General features: G+C 45.8%; 2 protein-coding genes across 2 annotated transcripts; one reads left to right on the forward strand and one right to left on the reverse strand.

Annotated features, from left to right (window-relative positions):
* Positions 1–5790: 5790 nt before the first annotated feature.
* Positions 5791–8663, reverse strand: chst3b (carbohydrate (chondroitin 6) sulfotransferase 3b). Its single transcript, XM_080021397.1, has 2 exons — positions 8531–8663; positions 5791–7991 (listed from the first exon to the last, which is right to left on the reverse strand). The coding sequence occupies exons 1-2, from the start codon at positions 8608–8610 to the stop codon at positions 6767–6769; spliced, it is 1305 nt and encodes a 434-aa protein (XP_079877523.1). The 5' UTR covers positions 8611–8663; the 3' UTR covers positions 5791–6766.
* Positions 8664–18232: 9569 nt separating this feature from the next.
* On the forward strand, positions 18233–23504 carry ghitm (growth hormone inducible transmembrane protein). The gene is made up of 9 exons (XM_080021712.1): positions 18233–18318; positions 19243–19398; positions 19564–19666; positions 19874–19985; positions 20176–20317; positions 20534–20642; positions 21503–21691; positions 22108–22279; positions 22827–23504. The coding sequence occupies exons 2-9, from the start codon at positions 19267–19269 to the stop codon at positions 22912–22914; spliced, it is 1047 nt and encodes a 348-aa protein (XP_079877838.1). The 5' UTR covers positions 18233–18318; positions 19243–19266; the 3' UTR covers positions 22915–23504.
* The last annotated feature ends 1115 nt before the right edge of the window (positions 23505–24619 follow it).

A 24619-nucleotide genomic window follows, 5' to 3' on the forward strand; every position in this document is an offset into this window, starting at 1 on the left:
CTTTACAGAAATGCACCTCTTTATTCTTTTTTTTCTTTTCTTTTTTTTTTTTTTTAATCTCAGGAGCTGTTTTCGTGACATGTTCTTTTCTCTGGAGGAGGGTGGAGGGGGGTTGGCTTTAACCCGAACTTCCAGAGGCCACACGGCTCAAGACTGCGGCCTTGTGCGCCAGAAAATAGAGAGCCTTTGTGCTCTGGGAAACGACGGGCGCTGTTTTTTTGGAGGGGAAAAGGCTCCGCGGCCGCTCCCCTACTGTGCACACAGAGTGGCCCTGTGGAGGCAGCCAGCGCACTGGGGACAGGCTGTTTCCTGACGTTCCAACTCCTCTCCTCTTCCTCTGCTACAGATGGTACCAGTGTGCCATACTAATTACAAGGAAAGAGAAAAGGAGAGGAAGAAAAAAAGGAAGGATTCTGTCTGTAAACAAACACTGTTTAGTGATGTCAATTCTGAGTGTTCTGCAAGTTGCTGTGTGGTTTTCTGCACAGACAGACAGACAGGCAGGCAGAAAGATGTAGATAGACAGACAGACAGACAGACAGACACATACGAAAATGTAGGTAGACAAACAAACGCAGGCAGACAGACAGACAGACAGACAGACAGACGGATGGATGGATGGATGGATGGATGGATGGATGGATGGATGGATGGATGGATGGATGGATGGATGGATGGATGGATGGATGGATGGATGGATGGATGGATGGATAGATAGATAGATAGATAGATAGATAGATTGATTGATGGACAGACAGATAGACAGAAAGACATACATACATAGATAGATCGATAGATAAAGACAAACAGATGGACGGATAGATAGAGAGACGGATGGATGGATAGATAGATAGATAGATAGATAGATAGATAGAGAGACGGATGGATGGACGGATGGATGGATAGATAGAAAGATAGAGACAACATATCATTCATATAATTCTGTGTTATTTTTGAACCAGGGCAATTCTAATTTTATCAGATTATAAATATTATTTTCACATTTCCCATTTGTAATTATAAATGTATCATTACGTTTGTACATCATCGTATATAATTATTTTCATCTTCAGTCAGTATTTCCTTTTCTTTGCTCAGACGACTCATAATTGTGATTGACACGACCGGGCTGTAATTATCGCTCGAGCTCTTCCTCAAAATAAACCGTCTCTTGGTCAGTGTGTGGGTGGGTGTGCTATGTGTGTGTGTGTGTGTGTGTGTGTGTGTGTGCGTGTGCGTGCGCGCGTGCGTGCGTGCGTGCGTCTGCGCGCGTGTTTGCGGGGCTCCAAACAGCAACTGTTCCTCATGAGGCCCCGTTTGTTTTTTCCTTTGTTCTTCCCCCGGAGAAGTGAGAAAGATCAACGTCAGACGCTGAAACGCGCTTCGAGGTGTCGTGCTGGCACGGCTCCTCTGTGACGGCCACTGTGGCGCGCGCTCCTCAGCCTCGCGCTCCTCTCTCGTCTGCTCGCCCTCACACGACATCTGTTGCGTTCAAAGAAAATAAATAAAAAAAATCTAAAAAATAGGAACGAGGCCTATCATTACAGCGTCCAGACCGAAAAGATCTATAATTGTTAAATCCATCGGCGGGGGCGTTTTTCTTTGGGGGGGGGGGGGGGGGGGGGTTGGGTCTTCCCGAATGGATCCCGTGTCTCTCCTCCCAACCGGACCAGACCGCCCCGCCGTGCTGCTGGCAGCGTGTTGTTTTTTGGGAGTGCTGCCAACTGAACGAACCCCCTTTCTTCCCCAGAAAATCAATCACTGACGTCTAAAGACTGAGATGTACAATCTTCTAACTCCTGCCCTCACGTAACGCGTCGTCCTCCTCTCTCCAGGCTCCGACTCTAAAGAGACATTTGAAAGTGGTGACAAAAGGCTAAATTCCTGAGTTCCTTTCAACAAACATCAGGACTTGGATGCCGTCCCAGCCGCTCGGGCTTGACGCAAAAAAGGTGGAAGTGGGAGCCAGCGTTTCCATTATCATGTAGAGAATAGTGGTGGTTAACGAGTGACAATGTACATGCCTGCGAGTCAATGAGTCAAACGTCTATGACCGTGGAGTGAAGTGGTAGTTTATTTGGAGCCGCGGTAGTTTACCGCCACTGCTACGACGCACACCTCCTGGAATGTGTGTGGAGCTTAAACACCCATTAGAATGAAAGGAACAGTAAATATAACAGAATGACACTTATTCAGCGAGCCGTGCTCTGTCATCCTGTCTTCATTGTCCCACCTGCCGCCTGCTAACCACGGTTATTTGCCTCTCTGAGGGCCTTTGTTGTTGTTTTCTCTCCCCAGCTGTAAGCCGGCTTCACGCCGAATACGACAAACGACAAGAACAAACCGTAAGTCCGTCCATTCCTAGGGCGGGTCGGATTTCCGCGTCCGCTCGAGGCTTCGGGATGAGTTCAAAATTTTCAACCCGTGCGACAAGTTTGGGTCCAACTCTACGGCCTAGAGGTGACGTCGGTCAAGTTTTTTTTTGTTTTGTCTTTTATTGGCGCTGGACTTGGAATTCAATAAGTGCACACTTTGCAAACACTTTATAAGGGAACATTTAAACTCATTGATGGAACATGGCCGATGTCCAGCTGAGCCAACTACTCGCTGTTGTTGTGGAAAAAAACAAGCTCTGCCCTTCTCTCCGACGTATTTTGTGATGCGAAACGCAGACGCACCTCATCCGACGCCCACTAGGGGAGAGGCTCCGACTGTCTGAAGCGCATACCGATTGGGCGTGAAGCAGCCATTAGCGTTATCCCATGCCTTGTCGGGCGGTAGCGACATTTGTGACTGATTTGCGCCGCCAAAGCGCAAGTTAACCCTCAATTTGTTGGTTTCTTGTAATCTTAAAACGTGGTAACGCAACAGCCTCGTGGCAACGCAGATTAGAAAGCCCCCAGTGTTCCCATGACGTGGCCCGAACCCTGTGTCCATATTTGGAGAAGTATTTATCCGAGTCCACCCTTGGACACCTCGGGTGTTTTTGCTGCGATATGGGGGAGAGATAGAGCGGGGCCGTGGCCAAAGGCTGACTCAGAGTCTATGGCCGGACTACGAGGGATTCGAGTGAGGGCCCGGACATAACAGCAGGATCACATAAATAAGGGCAACGTGAAAGAGGGCTTTGTTTTTGTGACGGAAACTCCCTGATCCATGTCACACGTATCCTTTTAAGGCCACAAGAGGTGGTCATCACGCTGGTGTTTAAACCAGTGTTCCACTTTAAACTTAGGTGTTCTTTTTATATCCAGTATATATACGCGACCGCAGTCATCACAATAATTGTTATTTTTCTTCTTTTACGCGTACTTTGGCGGCTATAATGGTCAGCCAGCCCCGGGCCTCTGCCCTCAGCTGGATCCCACCACATCTCTGTGGCATTTTCATTTGCTTTTCCTGGGTCTAAATCCAGTGAGAGCGGCCATTTGTGTCAAATATATTTCCGCCGGTGTCTTCATTGGCCTCCATTTCCTTTTCCCTTTCCCGTTCCAAGGGGCCCGCCACGGTTGAACACCCGGGCCGTGCGAACGCTGAACGTTTTAACACCGGGGTTCGTATTTCGATGTCATGCGACACAACGAAACGGCAAATGGTCGAACGGCGTCTTTTCCCCTCGCCGCAGTCAGATGCGAGCGTTCAGAGTTTCACAAGAGGTGAACACAGGAGGTGAGATATCAGCCACAGGATGAGTGGGCAACACAGGAAACTGTCGTTATTGCTCACACTCAGATTCGAAGGAAACTGAGGCCGGTTTTGTGGTTTGTTTATGGATTTATTTTTCTGAACAACGCTGCTGCCGCGTACCTTCATTTCGCTAAGCAGAGGCAGGAGCTCACAAGATGCTCGGAAAGCAGGTCTCACTGCCGGCGGGGCGTTTTATTTGGAGCAGGAATGGGTCAAGAATCTCACCTTTAACGTGGATGAGGGCTCTATACAGAACATAGGACAGAAAAAGGTCAAATTAAACAATTGCCACATCAACAGAAATAGCTCAAGAAAATACAGAACAGAAATAGACAAATATTAAATAATATACAATAATATACAATATTCATTATATACAATTATTATCGTTGTGCAAAACATTCTGTATACTACATACAGAATGCCTAATCAGAACAGATACGACTAAAAGCTTTGATATGATATATGATATGATTAAAAAAAATAAAAACTAGAATAGAATTGCATTTTCCAAAGGCAACTCTGTCTCCCAGGGGACTTTCGTCGTAAAACTCGGAACGCTGCGTGGAGCGGGACACCGTGCCTTTGTTTCTCGCATACCCCCCATAATTACAGTGTAACACAACACAACACCTTGACTTTTATTTACCGCTTCTGCGCGGTGTGAGGTGGAGCGCGGAGCAGCGGTTTTATGTTTTATGTTTTATGTCCCGGCCTGTGACTCACGTGACAACTGCGATAACGCCAAAGCCCCTGGTGTTTGATGTGGCGTCGCACCATATAACAGGGCAGGAGGGAGGGTGGGGTACCTCAAAATGCCCTAGTTTTTTACTGCAGAAAAAGTGGTGGTGGTGGTGGTGGTGATGTGGTGGTGGTGGGGTGGGAGAAGGCCTTAATTTGGTGGAAAGCGGTTCTTCTATTCTATATTTTCCCCTAACCATACAGTGACTCCACCCACACACGTCCCACATAAAGCCGTCGCCATCCAAGAGTTTATCAACGCCCAACGCCATTAGATTTTGGACTCTAACAGACATGTTTCCAAGTGTTTATTTATATGAACATAAATAGAGATCAACAAACAAAGCCCTCGGGCTAAACACATGCACTGCAATTACAACGAATGTGGAATATGAGTGAGTGAAAACGTGGTAAATTTCCACGTGAAAACGTGGTAAATCTGTGTCACTGAGGCCGGTTTATTGGTTTATTTATGTATTTATTTATCTGAACTACGTTGCTGCCGCGTACCTTCATTTCACTTAGAACGAGGCAGGAGATGGAGAGATAGACAAAAATTTCCACTTTTCTTTTTAACAGCAAACAGCAACTATCTTCACTAATCTCTATGTATATTTTTAACAGCAGTGTGTACACTTATCTTTTTAATCTTTTTTTTTTGGGGGGGGGATTTTTGTATATTATTGACTGCAAAATTTTTCAGTTTTAGTTTAATTTAGTTAGAGAGGGAGAGGAGAGCGAGAAATAGAGAGAGAGAGCAGCCTAGAGCCTTTTGGGGTGTGCGTAGACGGGCGGGGTCAGGTAGAGGAAAATGGCTCTGACCACATTATATGTAAAGCTATGGGGTAATTGCAGGCTTTGGGGATTTAAATAGCCGTGCACTGGCACAGTGGTAAACACAGTGGAAGTCCGACAGCGCTGCCTCCACGCTGCACGGCAAACTTTGGCCTCGCTACCTCGAAGACCAGCTGGGAAAATGGACAAAAGAGGCCGAGGTTTATCCCTAAATAATCTATTCAAGGGAGAATAAAAAAAAATGAAAAGGTTGCTCTGCAATCAAGGAATAATTCAGTCAAAAATTCCCTGCAAAAGTGTAACTGTATCGCCATTAAAACTGCAATATCTATCTGTGTCTATTTAAAGTGAAAGTTTCTACTGTAGTTTATTGGGATGTGCTGATTATGTCATTTAGTCTGTCTTATTTTGCAATGACTGTTTTTTTTCATGACATAATAAAACAAAAAAACCTCCAACAGTGGGACATGTGTTTTGTCTATCCCAACTGGGTCCAGAACAAACTGAAATTTACAAGCAACACTATAAACCAGGCGGCTCCATAGAACACCCCCGTATGGTACGCTTATTTATTTTCGCTTGCTCGTGCGATTGATTTTGGGGTGGGGGAAAGACACGCCACGTTTAATTCACAATAAATGAGAGAAGAGATTTATTGTCAGAAGCAAAATGCAAAAAAACAAACAAACAAACAAACAAACCGGCATCTCCTGGACAGCCCTGCAAGGCCCCACAGGTATCCCGGCCCCCTGTGTAATCACCAGCCAAGAGGCCTGTGTCAACAAAGAGCAACCGACAAACCTCACACATCCCTGCAAACCAGCTGCAGTTGGAATGTCTGCATACAGTAGCACTGTAAACATCTGTTTTGTTTTGGATTTTTCTTTTTTTCCTTCTTTTTTGTTTTACAGAACGGACCCCAACGCTGTCGCAAGGACCATTGCAAACCGCTCCGTTCGGTCTGTTACGAAGGTCTGTCGGGTCTGTGGGGTACAGTACAACCTGGGTCGACGTGCAAATTGGGGGCGGTTATTTGTGCAGCTCATTGAAAAGCCGGAGCGATATTGACCGTCGGCAAACAGAAGGAAAAATTAATTATCTTTAGTGCTGCGGGACGTTTCCTCTGAGATGAATGCTGCCGTACAAGGCGGCTCATTCATCGAGGCCGGGCTTTGCATTTCACTTCAAGTTTCTTTGGTATAAAAGCAGCTTCTGTTGCTGCAGCCCTTGAGAATTTTGTTTTATTAAAAAAAAAACATTTTAAGACAAGTTATTAACATTCACAAAACGGCCGTCACTGTTCCTTGACCTCGCCGGGTCGGACTTTGGGCAGCGTGCACAATTAGAAATCCCACATATAAAAAGCCATGCGAGAGTCCCACTCAAACACATTTTCTTCAACATTCTTTAATTTAAATAGTAACAAACGATAAATAATAGACTCACAAAATATCACCTTCTCTTTGAGGCGGTCAGTCCACAATAAATATGTAATTTCCCAACTATTGGTTGTTGGTAGGGTCCTTATTAGTTGGTTCAAAGCCTACATGAAACTGAACACCTTTTCCTCGATCAGACTGATGCTCCTGTCCATCAGCATCTCTTTGCTGTCTACAAATTTGTAGCCGAACAGTTTGAGCGTCGGCCCGCAGACATTCTGTACCACCTGAGCTATTTTGAAAGGAATGCTGAACCTCCACTTTTCCACTTGCTCCGAGGAGTTTTTCTGCGTGGAATACACGCCGCCGGCCTCCTTGGAAGCCTGTGTGTTCTTAAGGATCCAGGCCTTGACCTGCGGCGTGAAGGGGATCTCGGTGAACCGGTACATCTCCGACGCCTTGCTCATGGGGAACCGAGCGATGTCCTCGTAGCGCACCAGCATGTAGCGCCGACGCAGCCACGGCGGCTGTCTCAGGCCGACTTCGGCGGACATCCGGATGTTGTCGCAGTTCCCTTTGAGCTTCCTCACCTCATCGTCATCAATGGGCACATCCCCGTCCATGGCCCACTGCTTCCAATTCCTGTATTTTGCGGCGAAGGCCACCATGCGGGAGGCCAGCACGGCCCTGGGGTCCCGCACCAGCTGGATGAACCTGACGTCCAGGCGGGGGTCCTCGGCCAGCGGACGCAGGTTCTCCAGCTGGCGGACCCTCACCGACTTGATGGCCCGGTGCTCCTTCTGCCGGCACGACTCGGAGGCCGTGGTGAAGTTCAGGGGCCCGCAGCGCCTGGTCCTGCAGTGGTAGCGCTCGAAGACGCCCTTGACGAACGGGCTGCACACCGACTCCTCGCACAGCGAGCTGCTGGACTCGCGGCGGAAGAGCGCGGCGGTGACGTGGTCCACGGGCGGGGGGTCGATGAAGCCCTCCAGCGGGGAGAAGTCGCAGAGGAAGAGCTGCCGGAGCACGTCGCGGTACGCCCGCGCCGCCGCCGTGGCGTTGGTGCCGCCGGTCTCTAGCGTCAGCATGCGCTCCACGTGCCACAGCGGCTCGAACAGGTAGAACATGTTGTCGCCCTGCTGGTTGAAGAACTCGCCCACGAAGGAGGAGCCCGTCCGAGTGGTGGCCAGCAGGAGGATGTGCTTCCCGCCGGCCGCGCGGGGCTCCTGGGGCTCCGTGTAGTTCTCCAGGCGCCGCTTCATCAGGGTGAAGGCCGGCTCCAGCTTGGTGAGCGTGGTGATGGAGCCATTGGGCTTCAGGTGCGTGTGGGAGGAGTCATCGGGCTGCAGGGTCTGGGGCGTCTGCTTCAAGATGAGCTTATCTGACACCCTGAAAGAGCCAGCAAAGAAGACGTCACATCAGTGTCCAAATGTAAGAGAAAGTAACGATCAGAGTTGCACAGATTTGTACACAACAGTAATATGTAATATCCATGCTTGGTATTGTCATCAAACATTTCCATATGCTATTTTGAACATTTCTCACCTTATATTTTATATTTAGCATTTCATTTAAAATAACTACACTATGTATTATTGTTGAGCTGTTATAATTATTTATATTACTTGTTAAAAATGTTGAATGCATATATTTGTGAACATAGTGTCATCTCGCACTCTGTACTTCCATCTTCTCCACTGAGCTGCTGCGATGCATGGATTTCTCCCGCGGGGTTGGGGGGGGGGGGGATTATGTCTTGTCTCATCTTATATGAATAGTTGTCACGGAGTGAGTTGAGTGTTTTTAAGCCCGAAAGAGGGCAACGCAAGCGAGAGGTCCGAGCGCAACTCCTACAACAGAGACAACAGAAGAAGAAGAAGAAAGAAAAAAAAAAAAAAGCGCTCCGTTGATGGCTGAAATGGACTCACCGTGAGATAATGTTGTTTTCCTTCTCAATGATAACAAGTGCCACGAAAAAGACAATTGATATTGTGTATTTGATCCTCATCCTTGGGTGTAGCCGTGTCGGGATGCGCCGTTACAGACTGCTTCTTAATGGGTTCTGCCAATCTCTTAAAGAGCCCGCCGGTTCTTGGTGTTCCCCGCCGCAGGTGATGTTTCGTCCTGTAAATGAAATGAACATTAAACTGTCCGTCACACGTCGGGCGGGACTGAAGCTCGGCCGCGCCACGTCGCGCACGCTCGCTTTTCAAATCCCCACCTTCAAACCCCATGAATGTGTCTACTCATAGCGGGGGGGGGGGGGTAGCAGCTTCCCGTTTTTGGGACGGAATAGTCACGGTGTGGTTTACACGACGGGGAAGTCATCCGCGCCGAGAACACCTGCTCGGTTCCTCCTCCACCTCGAGTTCTCCTCCTACACAGCAACGCTACTGGGATGGGAACCCCGCACCCCCCCCTCCCCCCCCCCCTCCCATAGGGCTCCCTTGACTGGCAGGAAGGTGAGTAAGAATAGAACGTCTCAAAGTGCTTCCCGTATCATCTAATCCGCTCCGATGCGGAAGCCCTCGTTATCTCGAGGAGCGGCGGTGGAATTTCGGGGGGGGGGGGGGAGGCGAGCCCCCCCCCGCACCGAGCGGTCACTTGAAAGGCCGGCGCTCCACAGAACGGCGCGGGAGGAGTGGGACGTGGGGGGGGGGCTTCCTCTCCTCCTCTCCTCTGGGATTCTCCCATGCGGGGCCGCGAGGAAATCAAAGACACCGTGCGAAAGGGCGACGAGCACCCCGACGTGGAACAGAGGACAACGCCAACTTCAGCTCAACTTCCTCCGCCGCCGCCACCCGGCCCAAAACCTCCCAACTGCTGCTGCACGTCAACGGGGGGGGGGGGGGGGGATCTTTTCGTCTGGGCGCGGCTGTGACATGACCCGGCTGCCGCAGGAGGAGGGAGACCATATGGTGAGCGGCTAATGGTCTGGTGCTCCCACGTAATGTGCTGTGTCGCCTTTCACACAGCGCTTGACACGCCCGCCGAGGGCGAGGGCGGATGCACGGGCAAACGCCAGCAAGTATAGTAAGTAAGTACGGAGAAGATGGGGGTGTCGGGGCTGTAGGAAATGAAATGAGGAGGGGTTTTAATAGTTTATGACCATTCAGGGATTTTACCAGTTTGATTGATTGATATGAGGTTTGCTTTGGGTATAATGGCTATTTTGCTATGGTCACTAACTATTCCAGGGCTTTAACCAAAGCTTTGTCCACCAGGAAAATGCCTGTCAACAATGAACCAAGCAGCCTCCCACGGGGTGGATTGGAAAAGTATCATTTTCACAGACAATATGAAGGAAATTGTTGAAAAACGTCATCAGCTCCTTGAGAACAGAGGCTGATACTGTAACCCCGGCCATCCATAGTGTCTTTTGAGCGGCGTCGGACATGAGGCCGTGTGTGTTCATATGATCTATTGGTACCGATGGAGCCCGGAGAGGTTCAGTAACTTCTAATGGAATGCAATGAAATGCTTACAAGTCTCGCTCCAGGTCCAACCCCATAAGTGCGACTGCTGCTGCTAAGTGATCAGACCCACGGCCCCTCTTGACCAACCATGCAGAAAGGACGTTTTGTTTTTTTTGTTTCACGTGAAAACAAGCGCTCCGTAGGAAACGGAAGCTCCCACACCGGCCCGTCCCCAGAGAAGGCCTGTAACAAGGCGGGGAAATTTGTCTTTACGGGTCTGGAACGTCCAGTTCGCGCATCCTGTCGCAACCTCTGTCCCAGGGCCGGTCCAAAAAGCCAGAGCACTCCTAAACACAGGGGACGGACGGTTTGCGGACACCGCCTGTGAAATGTCTGCGAGACCGAAGTTTTGTCAACGTGGACTGGTGAGTAATCAGGGGGTGAAAGGGCGGCCCCCGTGCACTGAGGTGAGCTTTCATCGGGAGGGAAGGCTTGGCTCCGTCTTGCACCACCCTGCCGCATGCCACGACCACAAAGGTCCCTCAGAGCGCCCGGCTCTGCTCTCTGGTCCCACTGGGCAGAATTCACACGTAAACTGGCGGGGTCATTCACACGTCAGGGGGTCAGTGACTGAGCTCCACGACACTAGTTGCCATGTGTACGTTATGAGACCCGGCGGACACCAGTGGACCACCAGAAGAGTAGTTTCTCAGCCTCTGTCTTTTGCTGCAAAGACGCGCCATAGGATAATGAGTAAGACGTGACTCCTCTCGGAACAAGAGGAGCCACTTGAGTCAGGAGTCAATAAGTCATAGCAGCCTGTTTTTTTGTTTTTTTTGTGTGTGCTACCTCAAATTAGATTTAGAGGGGGGGAAGATTCCTCACCACTTCATCAAAGTGTGCTGCCTGAGGATATGGTAAAGTAGATCTACCCCCAATTATCACAGCTTACTGCACAACATACTCACGCTGTGTAAAAACCACCACCATGAGATGATATTTTTGAATATTCACACACCGCTGGGGCGTTGGACACTTTTGATCATCTGTTCATGACCAAAAGTGCCAATGCACCATTTATCATCTTGTTAGAAATAATTTTAATAGCAGCATGTTATTAATGTAAATCCCTCTGCGAAGAAATACTCAACGTCAACCAGCCATACCCAATTTGATTTGGTTTGTGTGGAACATGTACAAACCATATTATGTATAAAATCAAAGGGAAGGAATTACTATCAGTATGGAGTGTCTCTTCTTATATTAAGTGCAACAAAGCAAAAAAAATTGGGTTTTCCCAGCAACTGACTCGGATGATGTACCAAAAATATTATGAGAGACAATAAATGTTGCTCTGCAAAGTGAAGGGATGGAAGCCGAGGCGATAAGTCCAAATGAAAACTAGTCCCATGAAAATGACAAGGTAAAAAGACCATGAAAACATATCAGGCAGAGGAGAGATAAGGGGAGTTGGTTGGTGCTGATGGTATCCAGGGGTCACCCCCCCAATTTACTTGGAAGTCCCAAGCACTATAAATTAGAGTGGGATAAAAATATATAATTACAAAGTGTTCATAAAATAGTTTTTCCCGAGAAAGGACAGATACAGTACCACATGATAACATCAGGTGGTCATAAAGATACAGTGAAAGTACTTCAGCTCGAAATGTAAGATGTGTCTTAACATGTAGAAACGACTGCAAATAAATAATTCCACATCATTCCTCAACTCCAACGCGCCTCTGTGGGGCTGTTCAGGAGAAGTTTATTCCGTCTATAGTGTTTGGTGAAAAGTGGCTTTCTAGAAACATCGTTGTATGATATGGTTGGATTAATGACGTTATTTTACAAAATTCATTATACCCACCATCCTATTTGGGCTCAACAAGCTGTGGAGATGAATCGTCTGCATCCAGCATCATATGGTCCATGGAGTTGGTCAGTAGGGCGAGTGTGTCCTGTAGTACGATTTACAACATGAATATATCCCATGTTCTTTGGGTCAGAAGACCTAGTTCATATGTTGAAAAATTAAAAAAAAAAAAAAAAAAAGTCCAATCAAAACAAAATGTTGGGCCTCCTTTTCCCCCAAGGTGAAGACGAGAAAAGACAGTGGAAACGTGACGGGCTTCGGGTCGGAGCACACGCTCGGTCCCCGGTCCGAGTGCGAGTGAACAGCGCGCTCCACTGAAAGTTGGACCAACGGGGGCGAGGAGCGCACTTAACTTGAAAGACCTGCCCTGTGTCTCCAGCTGCTTATTTGGTTGGGAACGATTATATTGGTTCGAGACAAAGCCCTGTGCTGCGGGTAGGTGATGGACTCGTTTGTTACGATCGATTCGTGTTTTTAACTGAAAACGTCGCTGATTTTGAATTAGTTGATTTAATCTGCACTGACGCTGGCGCTAAAAGTTAAAGGGTAAACTGCCGCCATCTAGTGGTGGACAAAGATATGTGTGCGTTTCAGAATATTATAACATTATACAGTGCGTTATAGTTCTATTTATAATAACGCGTATCTTCATACACAAGTTAAAAAAATATGAATTTAAAATAGGGAATTACAGAAAAGTCCCGTGGACCCTCTCAGGATTCAAGAGGTTATTTGTCACATATATACGGTCATACATACGCTACTCACAAAAAGTCAGGGATATTTGGCTTTCGGGTGAATTTTATGGAAAATGTAAAAAGTTCACGCGACAGTGATATTATATCATGAAAGTAGGGCATTTAAGTAGAAGCATGCAATGGTGATTTCATCTCAAACAATTTATTGAAAACAAAAGCCAACAACAGTGGTGGGTAAACCACAACAAAAAATGTCAATGTCTCAATAACTTGTCATGTGCCCTTGAGCATCAATTACAGCTTGACAACGACGTCTCATGCTGTTCACAAGTCGACTTATTGTCTGCTGAGGCATGCCCCCCCCCCCCCCCCACTCTTCTTGAAGGGCGGCCCTCAGGTCATTGAGGTTCTGGGGTACAGAGTTACGAGCCTCTACACGGTGACTCAGCTGATCCCATAGGATTTCTATGGGATTCAGGTCTGGAGAAAGTGCAGGCCACTCCATTTGAGGTGCCCCAGTCTCCAGCAGCCGTTCCCTAACGAGGCGACCTCGATGAGCTGGAGCATTGTCGTCCATGATGATGAAATGAGGCCTGTGTTGTTCATGCAGGGGCACAATGACTGGATGAATGATGTTATTCAGGTAGTTTGGGCTTGTCACTGTACCATTCACAAAGTGTAGGGCAGTTGTATTGACTAGACACACCTGCCCACACTGTAACACCACCACCACCAAAGGCTCGTCTGGTGACAACAATGGCTGATGCTTAGCGCTCTCCTTGACGTCTCCGACATCGTTGGCGGCCATCATTTCTGCTCAACGTGAATCAGCTTTCATCAGAGAACAGATCTGAGGCCACTGGTCCCTCGTCCAGCGTCAATGCTCCCTGGCCCGTGCAAGACGATGATGCCTGTGCCTGGTGGTGTGGTCAGGTACCCTTGTAGGTCGTCTAGCACGCAGACCACGCTGATGTCAACGGTTTTGAATGGTCTGACGTGACACTTGGGTGCCTCTCACCTCCCTTAAATGCGCCTGGAGTTGAGTGGCATCATCATCCACTTCCGCAGGGCACTGTTCACGATGAAGCGCTCATCAGTGTGGGATGTGGCCAAAGGACGTCAACTTCTATGCCTTTCTGTGACTCTTCCAGTCTCTCTGTATCTCTGTTGAAACCTGCTGATGACACTCTGTGACACCAGTGCCACTTAGCTCAGTGGCCACTTCCCTCTGAGAACATCCTGTTTGAAGCCTCGCAACAGCGAGGTCCTGTTGATCAATTGTTAGGTGTCGTTCTGGTCTCATGATGTCAAAATGTGAACAGCTTGATGAAGAGGACTGTTTAAATACCAATTCTAATTGAACCAGGAAATGTATTGGTCGATTCATGGATCAAACACCTGTTGTGAATTTTGCCGTTCAGCTCTTTGTTAGAGAACAGCAAGTTGTGCAAAAAGTACTGAAACATTGAACAGTTGGACATGTGCATTCAAAAGTTTAGAGGAGGTCAAATTAAGTTCACCTGTAAAGGTTATAGTGCATTTTAGGTTCATCCTGAAATTTCACCCCAAAGCGGAATATCCCTAACTTTTTGTGAGTAGTGTATATGAAGTGAAATGTCATGTGTATAGGAAAATACTGTTGTACGCTTATTAACCACATTGAAGCTGTATAGCAAAGCCATAATTGCACATTGCTAAATGAGGTATCGCACGCAATGCATTTTCAGTTCTCTGAACATGACCACGTGTCTAGAACATAAGGTTCTCAAAAGACGACCACAAGGCCTGCAAAGCGCACAAATAGGAAATCACCACACAAGCTGCACGCTTGCATGATAAGCACCACAGCGTGAAACATCCCAATAAGCACCACAGGCTGAAACATCCCAATAAGGTCACGATGCGTGTTTGTACCACAGTATAGAGACTGCACCTTGGGGAAGTCCCAAGCACTATAAATTAGAGTGGGATAAAAATATATAATTACAAAGTGTTCATAAAATAGTTTTTCCCGAGAAAGGACAGATAAAGTACCACATGATAACATCAGGTGGTCATAAAGATACAGTGAAAGTACTTCAGCTCGAAATGTAAGATGTGTCTTAACATGTAGAAACGACTGCAAATAAATAATTCCACATCATTCCTCAACTCCAACGCGCCTCTGTGGGGCTGTTCAGGAGAAGTTTATTCCGTCTATAGTGTTTGGTGAAAAGTGGCTTTCTAGAAACATCGTTGTATGATATGGTTGGATTAATGACGTTATTTTACAAAATTCATTATACCCACCATCCTATTTGGGCTCAACAAGCTGTGGAGATGAATCGTCTGCATCCAGCATCATATGGTCCATGGAGTTGGTCAGTAGGGCGAGTGTGTCCTGTAGTACGATTTACAACATGAATATATCCCATGTTCTTTGGGTCAGAAGACCTAGTTCATATGTTGAAAAATTAAAAAAAATAAAATAAAAAAAGTCCAATCAAAACAAAATGTTGGGCCTCCTTTTCCCCCAAGGTGAAGACGAGAAAAGACAGTGGAAACGTGACGGGCTTCGGGTCGGAGCACACGCTCGGTCCCCGGTCCGAGTGCGAGTGAACAGCGCGCTCCACTGAAAGTTGGACCAACGGGGGCGAGGAGCGCACTTAACTTGAAAGACCTGCCCTGTGTCTCCAGCTGCTTATTTGGTTGGGAACGATTAAATTGGTTCGAGACAAAGCCCTGTGCTGCGGGTAGGTGATGGACTCGTTTGTTACGATCGATTCGTGTTTTTAACTGAAAACGTCGCTGATTTTGAATTAGTTGATTTAATCTGCACTGACGCTGGCGCTAAAAGTTAAAGGGTAAACTGCCGCCATCTAGTGGTGGACAAAGATATGTGTGCGTTTCAGAATATTATAACATTATACAGTGCGTTATAGTTCTATTTATAATAACGTGTATCTTCATACACAAGTTAAAAAAATATGAATTTAAAATAGGGAATTACAGAAAAGTCCCGTGGACCCTCTCAGGATTCAAGAGGTTATTTGTCACATATATACGGTCATACATACGCTACTCACAAAAAGTCAGGGATATTTGGCTTTCGGGTGAATTTTATGGAAAATCAGCTTCACGCGACAGTGATATTATATCATGAAAGTAGGGCATTTAAGTAGAAGCATGCAATGGTGATTTCATCTCAAACAATTTATTGAAAACAAAAGCCAACAACAGTGGTGGGTAAACCACAACAAAAAATGTCAATGTCTCAATAACTTGTCATGTGCCCTTGAGCATCAATTACAGCTTGACAACGACGTCTCATGCTGTTCACAAGTCGACTTATTGTCTGCTGAGGCGTGGCACCCCACTCTTCTTGAAGGGTGGCCCTCAGGTCATTGAGGTTCTGGGGCACAGAGTTACGAGCCTCTACACGGCGACTCAGCTGATCCCATAGGTTTTCTATGGGATTCAGGTCTGGAGAAAGTGCAGGCCACTCCATTTGAGGTGCCCCAGTCTCCAGCAGCCGTTCCCTAATGATGCGACCTCGATGAGCTGGAGCATCCCATGAAGATGAAATGAGGCCTGTGTTGTTCATGCAGGGGCACAATGACTGGATGAATTATGTTATTCAGGTAGTATGGGCTTGTCACTGTACCATTCACAAAGTGTAGGGCAGTTCTGTATTGACTAGACACACCTGCCCACACTGTAACACCACCACCACCAAAGGCTCGTCTGGTGACAACAATGGCTGATGCTTAGCGCTTTCCTTGACGTCTCCGACATCGTTGGCGGCCATCATTTCTGCTCAATGTGAATCAGCTTTCATCAGAGAAATGCACTGAGGCCACTGGTCCCTCGTCCAGCGTCAATGCTCCCTGGCCCGTGCAAGACGATGATGCCTGTGCCTGGTGGTGTGGTCAGGTACCCTTGTAGGTCGTCTAGCACGCAGACCACGCTGATGTAAACGGTTTTGAATGGTCTGACGTGACACTTGGGTGCCTCTCACGTCCCTTAAATGCGCCTGGAGTTGAGTGGCATTCATCATCCACTTCCGCAGGGCACTGTTCACAATGAAGCGCTCATCAGTGTGGGATGTGGCCAAAGGACGTCAACTTCTATGCCTTTCTGTGACTCTTCCAGTCTCTCTGTATCTCTGTTGAAACCTGCTGATGACACTCTGTGACACCAGTGCCACTTAGCTCAGTGGCCACTTCCCTCTGAGAACATCCTGTTTGAAGCCTTGCAACAGCGAGGTCCTGTTGATCAATTGTTAGGTGTCGTTCTGGTCTCATGATGTCAAAATGTGAACAGCATGATGAAGAGGACTGTTTGAATACCAATTCTAATTGAACCAGGAAATGTATTGGTCGATTCATGGATCAAACACCTGTTGTGAATTTTGCCGTTCAGCTCTTTGTTAGAGAACAGCAAGTTGTGCAAAAAGTACTGAAACATTGAACAGTTGGACATGTGCATTCAAAAATTTAGAGGAGGTCAAATTAAGTTCACCTGTAAAGGTTATAGTGCATTTTAGGTTCATCCTGAAATTTCACCCCAAAGCGGAATATCCCTAACTTTTTGTGAGTAGTGTATATGAAGTGAAATGTCATGTGTATAGGAAAATACTGTTGTACGCTTATTAACCACATTGAAGCTGTATAGCAAAGCCATAATTGCACATTGCTAAATGAGGTATCGCACGCAATGCATTTTCAGTTCTCTGAACAGGACCACGTGTCTAGAACATAAGGTTCTCAATAGACGACCACAAGGCCTGCAAAGCGCACAAATAGGAAATCACCACACAAGCTGCACGCTTGCATGATAAGCACCACAGCGTGAAACATCCCAATAAGCACCACAGGCTGAAACATCCCAATAAGGTCACGATGCGTGTTTGTACCACAGTATAGAGACTGCACCTTTTTATTGTTCGGGAGGAGACCCCGAGACCCCACGAGGCGAGGCTGCGCCCTCGTGACCCGTGTTCAGCGCGCTCCTCTCCTTGCAAGGGTCTGCCGTCGGTCGTCTTTGAACACATCACCCTTGACCACTTTAACACACTTGCGTTTATTGACAACGAGAATTTCCAGCACACGTGACACGAGGTGATTACGCACAATGAGCTCTAAAAATACTAAAAACGTACAAAAATGTGCGCAGGCGCATCTGAACGACATTAAATCTGTGCATAATCTCCGGTGCGTTGCCATGTCATTTCAACGCATATACTGAATCAGAATCAGAATCAGAATCAGAAATACTTTAATAATCCCAGGGGGAAATTACTTAAACATTTGTATGCTTGAACGTCTACGTTCTTGACAAATAAACATCTTGAATCTATCAATCTATCTTTCTGTCTGTCTCTCTGTGTGTGTGTATTTATGTTTATATGTATGTATCTACCTATGTATGTATTCATTTATTTATTTCTTATTAAACATAATTATAACAACAATTTCAAGCGGCGAACAGCACATTTACAGTTGCACTACAACCGCAATTCAATCAAACACACAAATATTTATAAACGTGTGAAATTAATGAAAAATAAAACTAAAAACACAACACAAAGTGTTTTCCTAAAAGCCACGCAGCGCCCACGAGCGGCTGCGTTGGAACCGCCGTCGCGCGGCGATGACGTCAGGCGTGGGAACTTTCAGGAAGGTTGCAAAACAATTGCGTCAGAATCTCGCGCGCTTGTATCTGGAAAGGTGAACGGGCGGCGTCGCTTGGTTTGTAATTCTTTTTACTCTTATTGCGTGTATTATATCTGCCCCGCAGATAGTATGCACCCTACAAGTCCATTTATTGCGATAGCTTGTACTTTCGCTCGTATAAGGCGGTGTAGTGTAGCCATAGTACATATATTGACGAATGTGTACGCGTCTGAGTGTGGCTTTAAAGCTAACGTTAGCCATTAAGCCACTGCTGCGTCACCAAACTAAGCTAACTCGTCCTGCTCGTCCGATCTGCCCGTTTCAGGGCGAACCCACAGTGTTTATCGGTGATAAAACCATCTCCGTCTCGCGTCCACCTCGACGTATGAGATGTGTGACGAAAGGCTAATGGCTTTCTGACCTACGTCGCACGAACGCCTGCGAGACGTGACGTTCGTGGCCGTGTGACGCGATGGTGAAGCGGTAATGCGTCGTCTCCCGAGTGTCAGGCCGCCTCTATACGACGCGGAGGGGAGTGATAGCATTTAATAGTATTGAACAAAACACAAGAAGGGGAAAGCATGTTTTTCAATACGGTTTAAGTATATTTGTAATATATTAATTGTGTTAAAAGTGTATTAATTTTGCCATTTGTTTGTGAGTATACATGAAGTGTATTTTCTGTGCTTCTTATTAAACTGAATTACTAATTTATTAGTATAGCTTTAGTATGCTAGTCATTATATGCTGTAAGGGTAGTGTAAGTATAATAATAAAAAGTATATTGAAACCTTAACCTAACATAAGCTGTATAAGTGTACAAAAAATATGTATAATATAGTTAAGTGCACCTTCTAATACACTAAGTATAGCTTAAGTGGTTTCAACACCAGTGTTAACACACCTTTCACATTTTGAAAACATAGCGTAAACAAAGCAAACAATTTACTTTCTGATAACACCCTTACTGTATTTAAAATCTTCCCGTGTGTGTGTCAGGCTTGATCCAGAAACACATCCATCATGCTGGTGGCGAGGCTCACATGCCTGAGGAGTCTCCCAGTGGCGGGGCTCCGTCCCATACTGGCCCAGGGGACTCCTGCCCTGAGGAGTTCGGCCCTGAGGACCCCAACACCCCTGCTGAAGCCCTACCAGGTACTCTATTCAAGGGTCCTATTAAAGCCGTTTACATATTTTGTGAGCGTTTTTTTAATCTTCCTTTTATCTCCATTTCTAGAGTTAATATGCAAATAACTGCAGCCCGGTTTGCGGTAAATGTCAATGTGTCATTCAGACAGTAGTTTCTTCTTCTTTTTCCAGGGCTATTCCACCAAAGCCAGATTTGGATTTCGTCGTGGGAGGACGACCAAAGACGAGCTCAAGGAAGCAGCTTTTGAGCCAGCAACCAACACTGCCATTAAAAGTAACTTATTATTATTATTATTATTATTATTATACATGTATTTGTAATGATACTTAATTTAGGATGGTGCCCATAGCACGGATAAGGTCTTTTTACTTGTGTGCACTACGATATTCCTGCATCACTTCAAGTCTTGAATGCAATTCAGCTGTAATTTCAGAGTGGGGTTGTTGTGACGTGTGGTAAACATTGTTATTGTGTACCCAGTCGATGGCATGGGAAGGATGGTCCTGGCTGGAGGCGCTGCTGTCGGCCTCGGGGCGCTCTGCTACTATGGACTCGGCATGTCGAATGAAATTGGTGCCATTGAAAAAGCAGTGTAAGTTACTTTTTACTCTTGGCTCAAGTTAGGGCTGGACAATGAATGATAGTTTATATTATTTTTTTATATCTGCTAATTGCTATGTGTCTCATGTGGTCCACTATCCACATTTTCCTCATCTAGTTCTGGTTGAATGTGTCTTTGAAGTTGTGCCTTATTCACCTCGCCCTTCTTTCCTCCCATGCAGGATCTGGCCACAGTATGTGAAGGACAGGATCCACTCCACCTACATGTACTTCGCGGGCAGCATCAGCCTCACGGCCCTGTCAGCCGTGGCAGTGAGCAGGACCCCGGCACTGATGGGTCTGATGATGAGAGGCTCCTGGCTCGTAAGTCGCTCCGCATCGGTGTTCTGAATCCGTCCAGTGTGGGCGGCTCAGTGTCGGGCCTTCTGAGACCTTTCTTCCATTTAACTTACTTTCACCGCATCAGTTGGGATAACAATATTTGTGATCTCATAATTTGTCCCTTTTTTTTTTTTTTTTTTTTTACGATATATAATTGCCTGGTATAGTTTGTATTGTTAACTATGATTTCCTTCCCAGGCAATCGGAGCGACCTTTGCCGCTATGATTGGAGCCGGCATGCTGGTCAGGTCCGTTTCGTACGAGCACAGCCCGGTGCCCAAACACCTCGCTTGGATGCTCCATGCAGGTACCTCAGTTAATTTCATGGCAAAAGACTCTCAGACTAGGTGCACAGCCTGGTGCAGGAGGAGCTCTGCATAGCACCACCAAGTTCCGATTTTTCACTTTCACGCTTGTGTCGTCCAGCTCCTGCTTAACGGTGAAACTAAGCCGCTACAGTGAGTTCTCCACAATTTATTTTATGGTCATATTCAGTCTATATTCAGACGTTGATTATCATATCAGGTGAACATGGTGAACCCAAGTTAATAAGGAAGTTAATCCTTATCCATTGTCATAAATATGAGAATAAGTTATCTGTACTCCTTAAGGTAATTCCATAAAAGTAAAATATAGCTTGACTTGATAAGTTCATAGTAACCAACGGTTGGGAAGTGTGCTGTGTATTTCTCACGCAGTGTATGCATTTAAACAAAACAAAGTAGATGCGATATGAAGCCTCTATGGTGATCTTCAAAAATACATTCTTGACTCCAGCCCGACAGCATTTTTCAAAAGGGTGTGGCTCAATAAGAATATCATTCAATAAATGTTAATGAAAGTTAATTACAAAAGATGGCTTACTTTTATTGACCTAATTCAATGAACTGAAAAATGCAAACGGATCTTTGACATTTTATTTGCTTAAAAGAAGATAATTGATCACTTTTGTGTTTCTATGGCGTGCTCCTCGGGTTATATTATGAACATGTCTGTGTAATGACGCCAATTCACCACTAGAGGACAATCGTGTAAAGGCCCAGAAAGCCTAAAACATACCAGCAGTAAATGGCAATTTGCTCGTTAGTTTCATGGATTACTAACAATTAACTGTCACCCCATTCTCACTCCAGTTTGAAAGCATGTTGTTGTATTTATGTTTTTAAGGTGTGATGGGCGCTGTTATCGCCCCCCTGACACTCCTGGGCGGCCCTCTCATGATGCGGGCGGCCTGGTACACGGCCGGCATCGTCGGGGGTCTGTCCACGGTGGCCATGTGCGCTCCCAGTGAGAAGTTCCTCAACATGGGGGGTCCGCTGGCGGTGGGCTTTGGGGTGGTGTTTGCCTCCTCCATAGGTTTGTTACTTGACTTTCTACTCATTTGAATCGGTCTCTATATTGTACATTGCCAGTTTATTTTTATTTATTTATTTTTTCAATTGTTTTATTATAAGTGTTCTGTTTATTTTATTGTTCTTTTTTAGGTTTATTTTCAGTGTCAGTTCTTAGGTTTATAGTATATTGCCAATTCTTTCTATTTTTCTGTTCATTTTTAGGTTTATTGTGTAATGCCAATTATTTTCTATGACTTCATTATTTCTCTGTTGTTTCGATTTGAGCTGCACGAGCGTCTGTCTGTCTGTCTGTCTGTCTGCCTGCCTGCCTGCCTGCCTGCCTGCCTGCCTGCCTATCTCAGTTGACTGACACACTTCATTAAAATCGCATGTCAATCTGCTTGTTTTGAATCGTTCATCGTCTCCATCTGGGTCCAGGGTCGATGTTCTTGCCGCCCCACTCGGCGTTCGGCGCTGGGCTGTACTCAGTGGCCATCTACGGCGGCCTGGTGCTGTTCAGCTTGTTCCTCCTCTACGACACGCAGAAGGTCATCAAACGTGCCGAGACCCACCCATTCTATGCCGCCCAGAAATACGACCCCATCAACGCGTAAGTCCACACAGAGCAGGATTTAAACCTGGAGGACTTGATTCTACGAGGATTGCTCATTGGATCAATTTACTTATGGAGTTTGTACCAAGAAGAGCTTGACGTGATGGATGGATAGCAGGTGGCGAGATAGATCACATTAAAAAAAATTGGCAATTAGAAAAACATGCGCAATATACAATAAACCTAAAAATGTACAATAAACAATAAAACCTAAAGAAATCCTGAGAAAAAGAATCAAAAGATTAGATAAGAGTAATTTCACAAACAATAATGATAACAATACACCAAATATTAAAAATAAATTATAAAAAAAAAAAACCTACAAATTGTCAAACAATTAAAAAAAGCCTTAAAAGAAACCTCAATTCACATTCTGTCATTAATAGGAAATTGTGCAGTGTGCATACATACTGTATATAAAATAAAAACTTAATATACTGTGTATACAGTGCATATCATGCAGTCCCTTGCAGTGTAATGGGTCGTGATGTTTTATCTAACTTACCTTACATTTACATTTATTTTATTTGGTGTTAACTTGCAGCTGTATGGGGATTTACATGGACACGCTGAACATCTTCATGAGGCTGGTGATGATCCTGTCGGGCGGCGGTGGCGGCAGGAAGAAGTAAAACTGAAACCTTTCCACTCTTGAGTTTCGTCAAACTCCCACCGAGACACAGTCCCCGAGAGGAGGGGGAGGGGGAGAGGGAGAGGAAGAGGAAGAGGGAGAGGGAGAGGAAGAGGAAGAGGGAGAGGGAGAGGAAGAGGAAGAGGGAGAGGGGGCATTTTCTAAAAACACGTGAATTCACTCTCTATAAAAAGTGATGCTTGTAACTCGACGTCTGAAAGCCATTTGATTTGGTTTTGCCTCCCAGAGGAAGAAATGTGTCATCGTCGTTCGGGCCCCGAGAGCTTTCCAGCGTGTTGTTCTAATGTTTTATGTTAATTTATTTTACACTCGGATTCCCTTTCCTGTGCTTTTTTTTTTTTTTTTTTTTGTTTGTTTGTTTTTGTTTTTTTTGAAGAGGACAAAAACTGAGACCACATTAATGGATACTAAAAGTCTATTTAAAACATAGAGCGCAATCCACAGTTCAAAATGTGACTATGCTTACCTACTCTCTCACAATATACAGTACATTCATCATGTACTTGGTTGGTATTAGAAAATGTTGAATTTTGAATTTCAGTGAAGAATTAATAAAGCAAGTCAAAAGTTTGTTTCGTTCTTATCCTGCTTGGTGGACGACACTGAAGCTCTATGAAATGCCCAGATTCGAAGCAAATGAAATTGTTCTTAAGTCTCACGGTTTTGTTCCCTGGAATTTATCTCCAACCATCCTAAAGGAGACGGCAGGCGCTCGTAGTTTGGGACTTGCTCTTTTCATCCCACCTTTATCTGCAACAGCCTGATATTTTAGCTTCACGTTATTATTCACTAAACCCGGAGGACAAAATAAACATTGTTCATGATTCTCTTTGAGCTTTTTATACACAAATCCATGACTGGCCAACAAGATACTCCAATCTATATCCTCTCTATTTAATAACATTTAGTGTTGTATAAGTGTGCTTTCTCTTCATTGTACGCTAACTTTTAATCCCTCGGCTTTAGTTTGCTCAATTTACAACGCTTCATTGATATCCGAAGAAATATTGACGTCGGCTTCCCACTGATTTACGTTTGTCTGAGTTGAAGCCCAGATATGAAGACTTGTGCCGTCTACCGTGCATTTACTCATGACTTGAGGTTGACACTCCTCCATGGGAACCAGGGGATAATGGGATTACGGCTCGTGAGCTCTATGCCGGATCTTCAGTAGCAGATCCTGTGCGGAGATGTTTTTTGTTTTTATTTGGCCCTTCATCCTCACCTCACCTGGGTCCTCATCCAAAACAAGTATTTTTTCATTTTTTTAAGCTATTCTTAGTGGTTGAAACTCAATGGTGCGGGAGAGAAAGTGGTGTGTGTGTGTGTGTGTGTGTGTGCGTGCGCGCGTGCGTGCGTGTTTTTGGGGGCGGGGTTCTACCTTGTATTTTGCCATGGACTCTGTGTGTAGCGGCAGATGATAAAGGCTTAGCGTGCTAATCCTCTTGTCCACCATCTGGCTGCTCCACTAAAATTAAACCTCAAAACCAGGGCACTTGCAACAGATGCTTACATCTGTAAAAAAAAAAAAAAATCAACAAAAAAAAAGTTTTACAGGTGCGTCAGTAAAATGGACCGTGCTCGTGGTTGCACAGCTGCGGGGGCTGGCGTTTCAAACAAATCTCATGGTTCATCGTCACTTTTGGGCCCCTGTGTGATACATATATCCCGCTTGGTTATATAAT

Source organism: Zeus faber (assembly GCF_960531495.2).
Source record: "Zeus faber genome assembly, chromosome: 20".
NCBI lineage: Eukaryota > Metazoa > Chordata > Actinopteri > Zeiformes > Zeidae > Zeus > Zeus faber.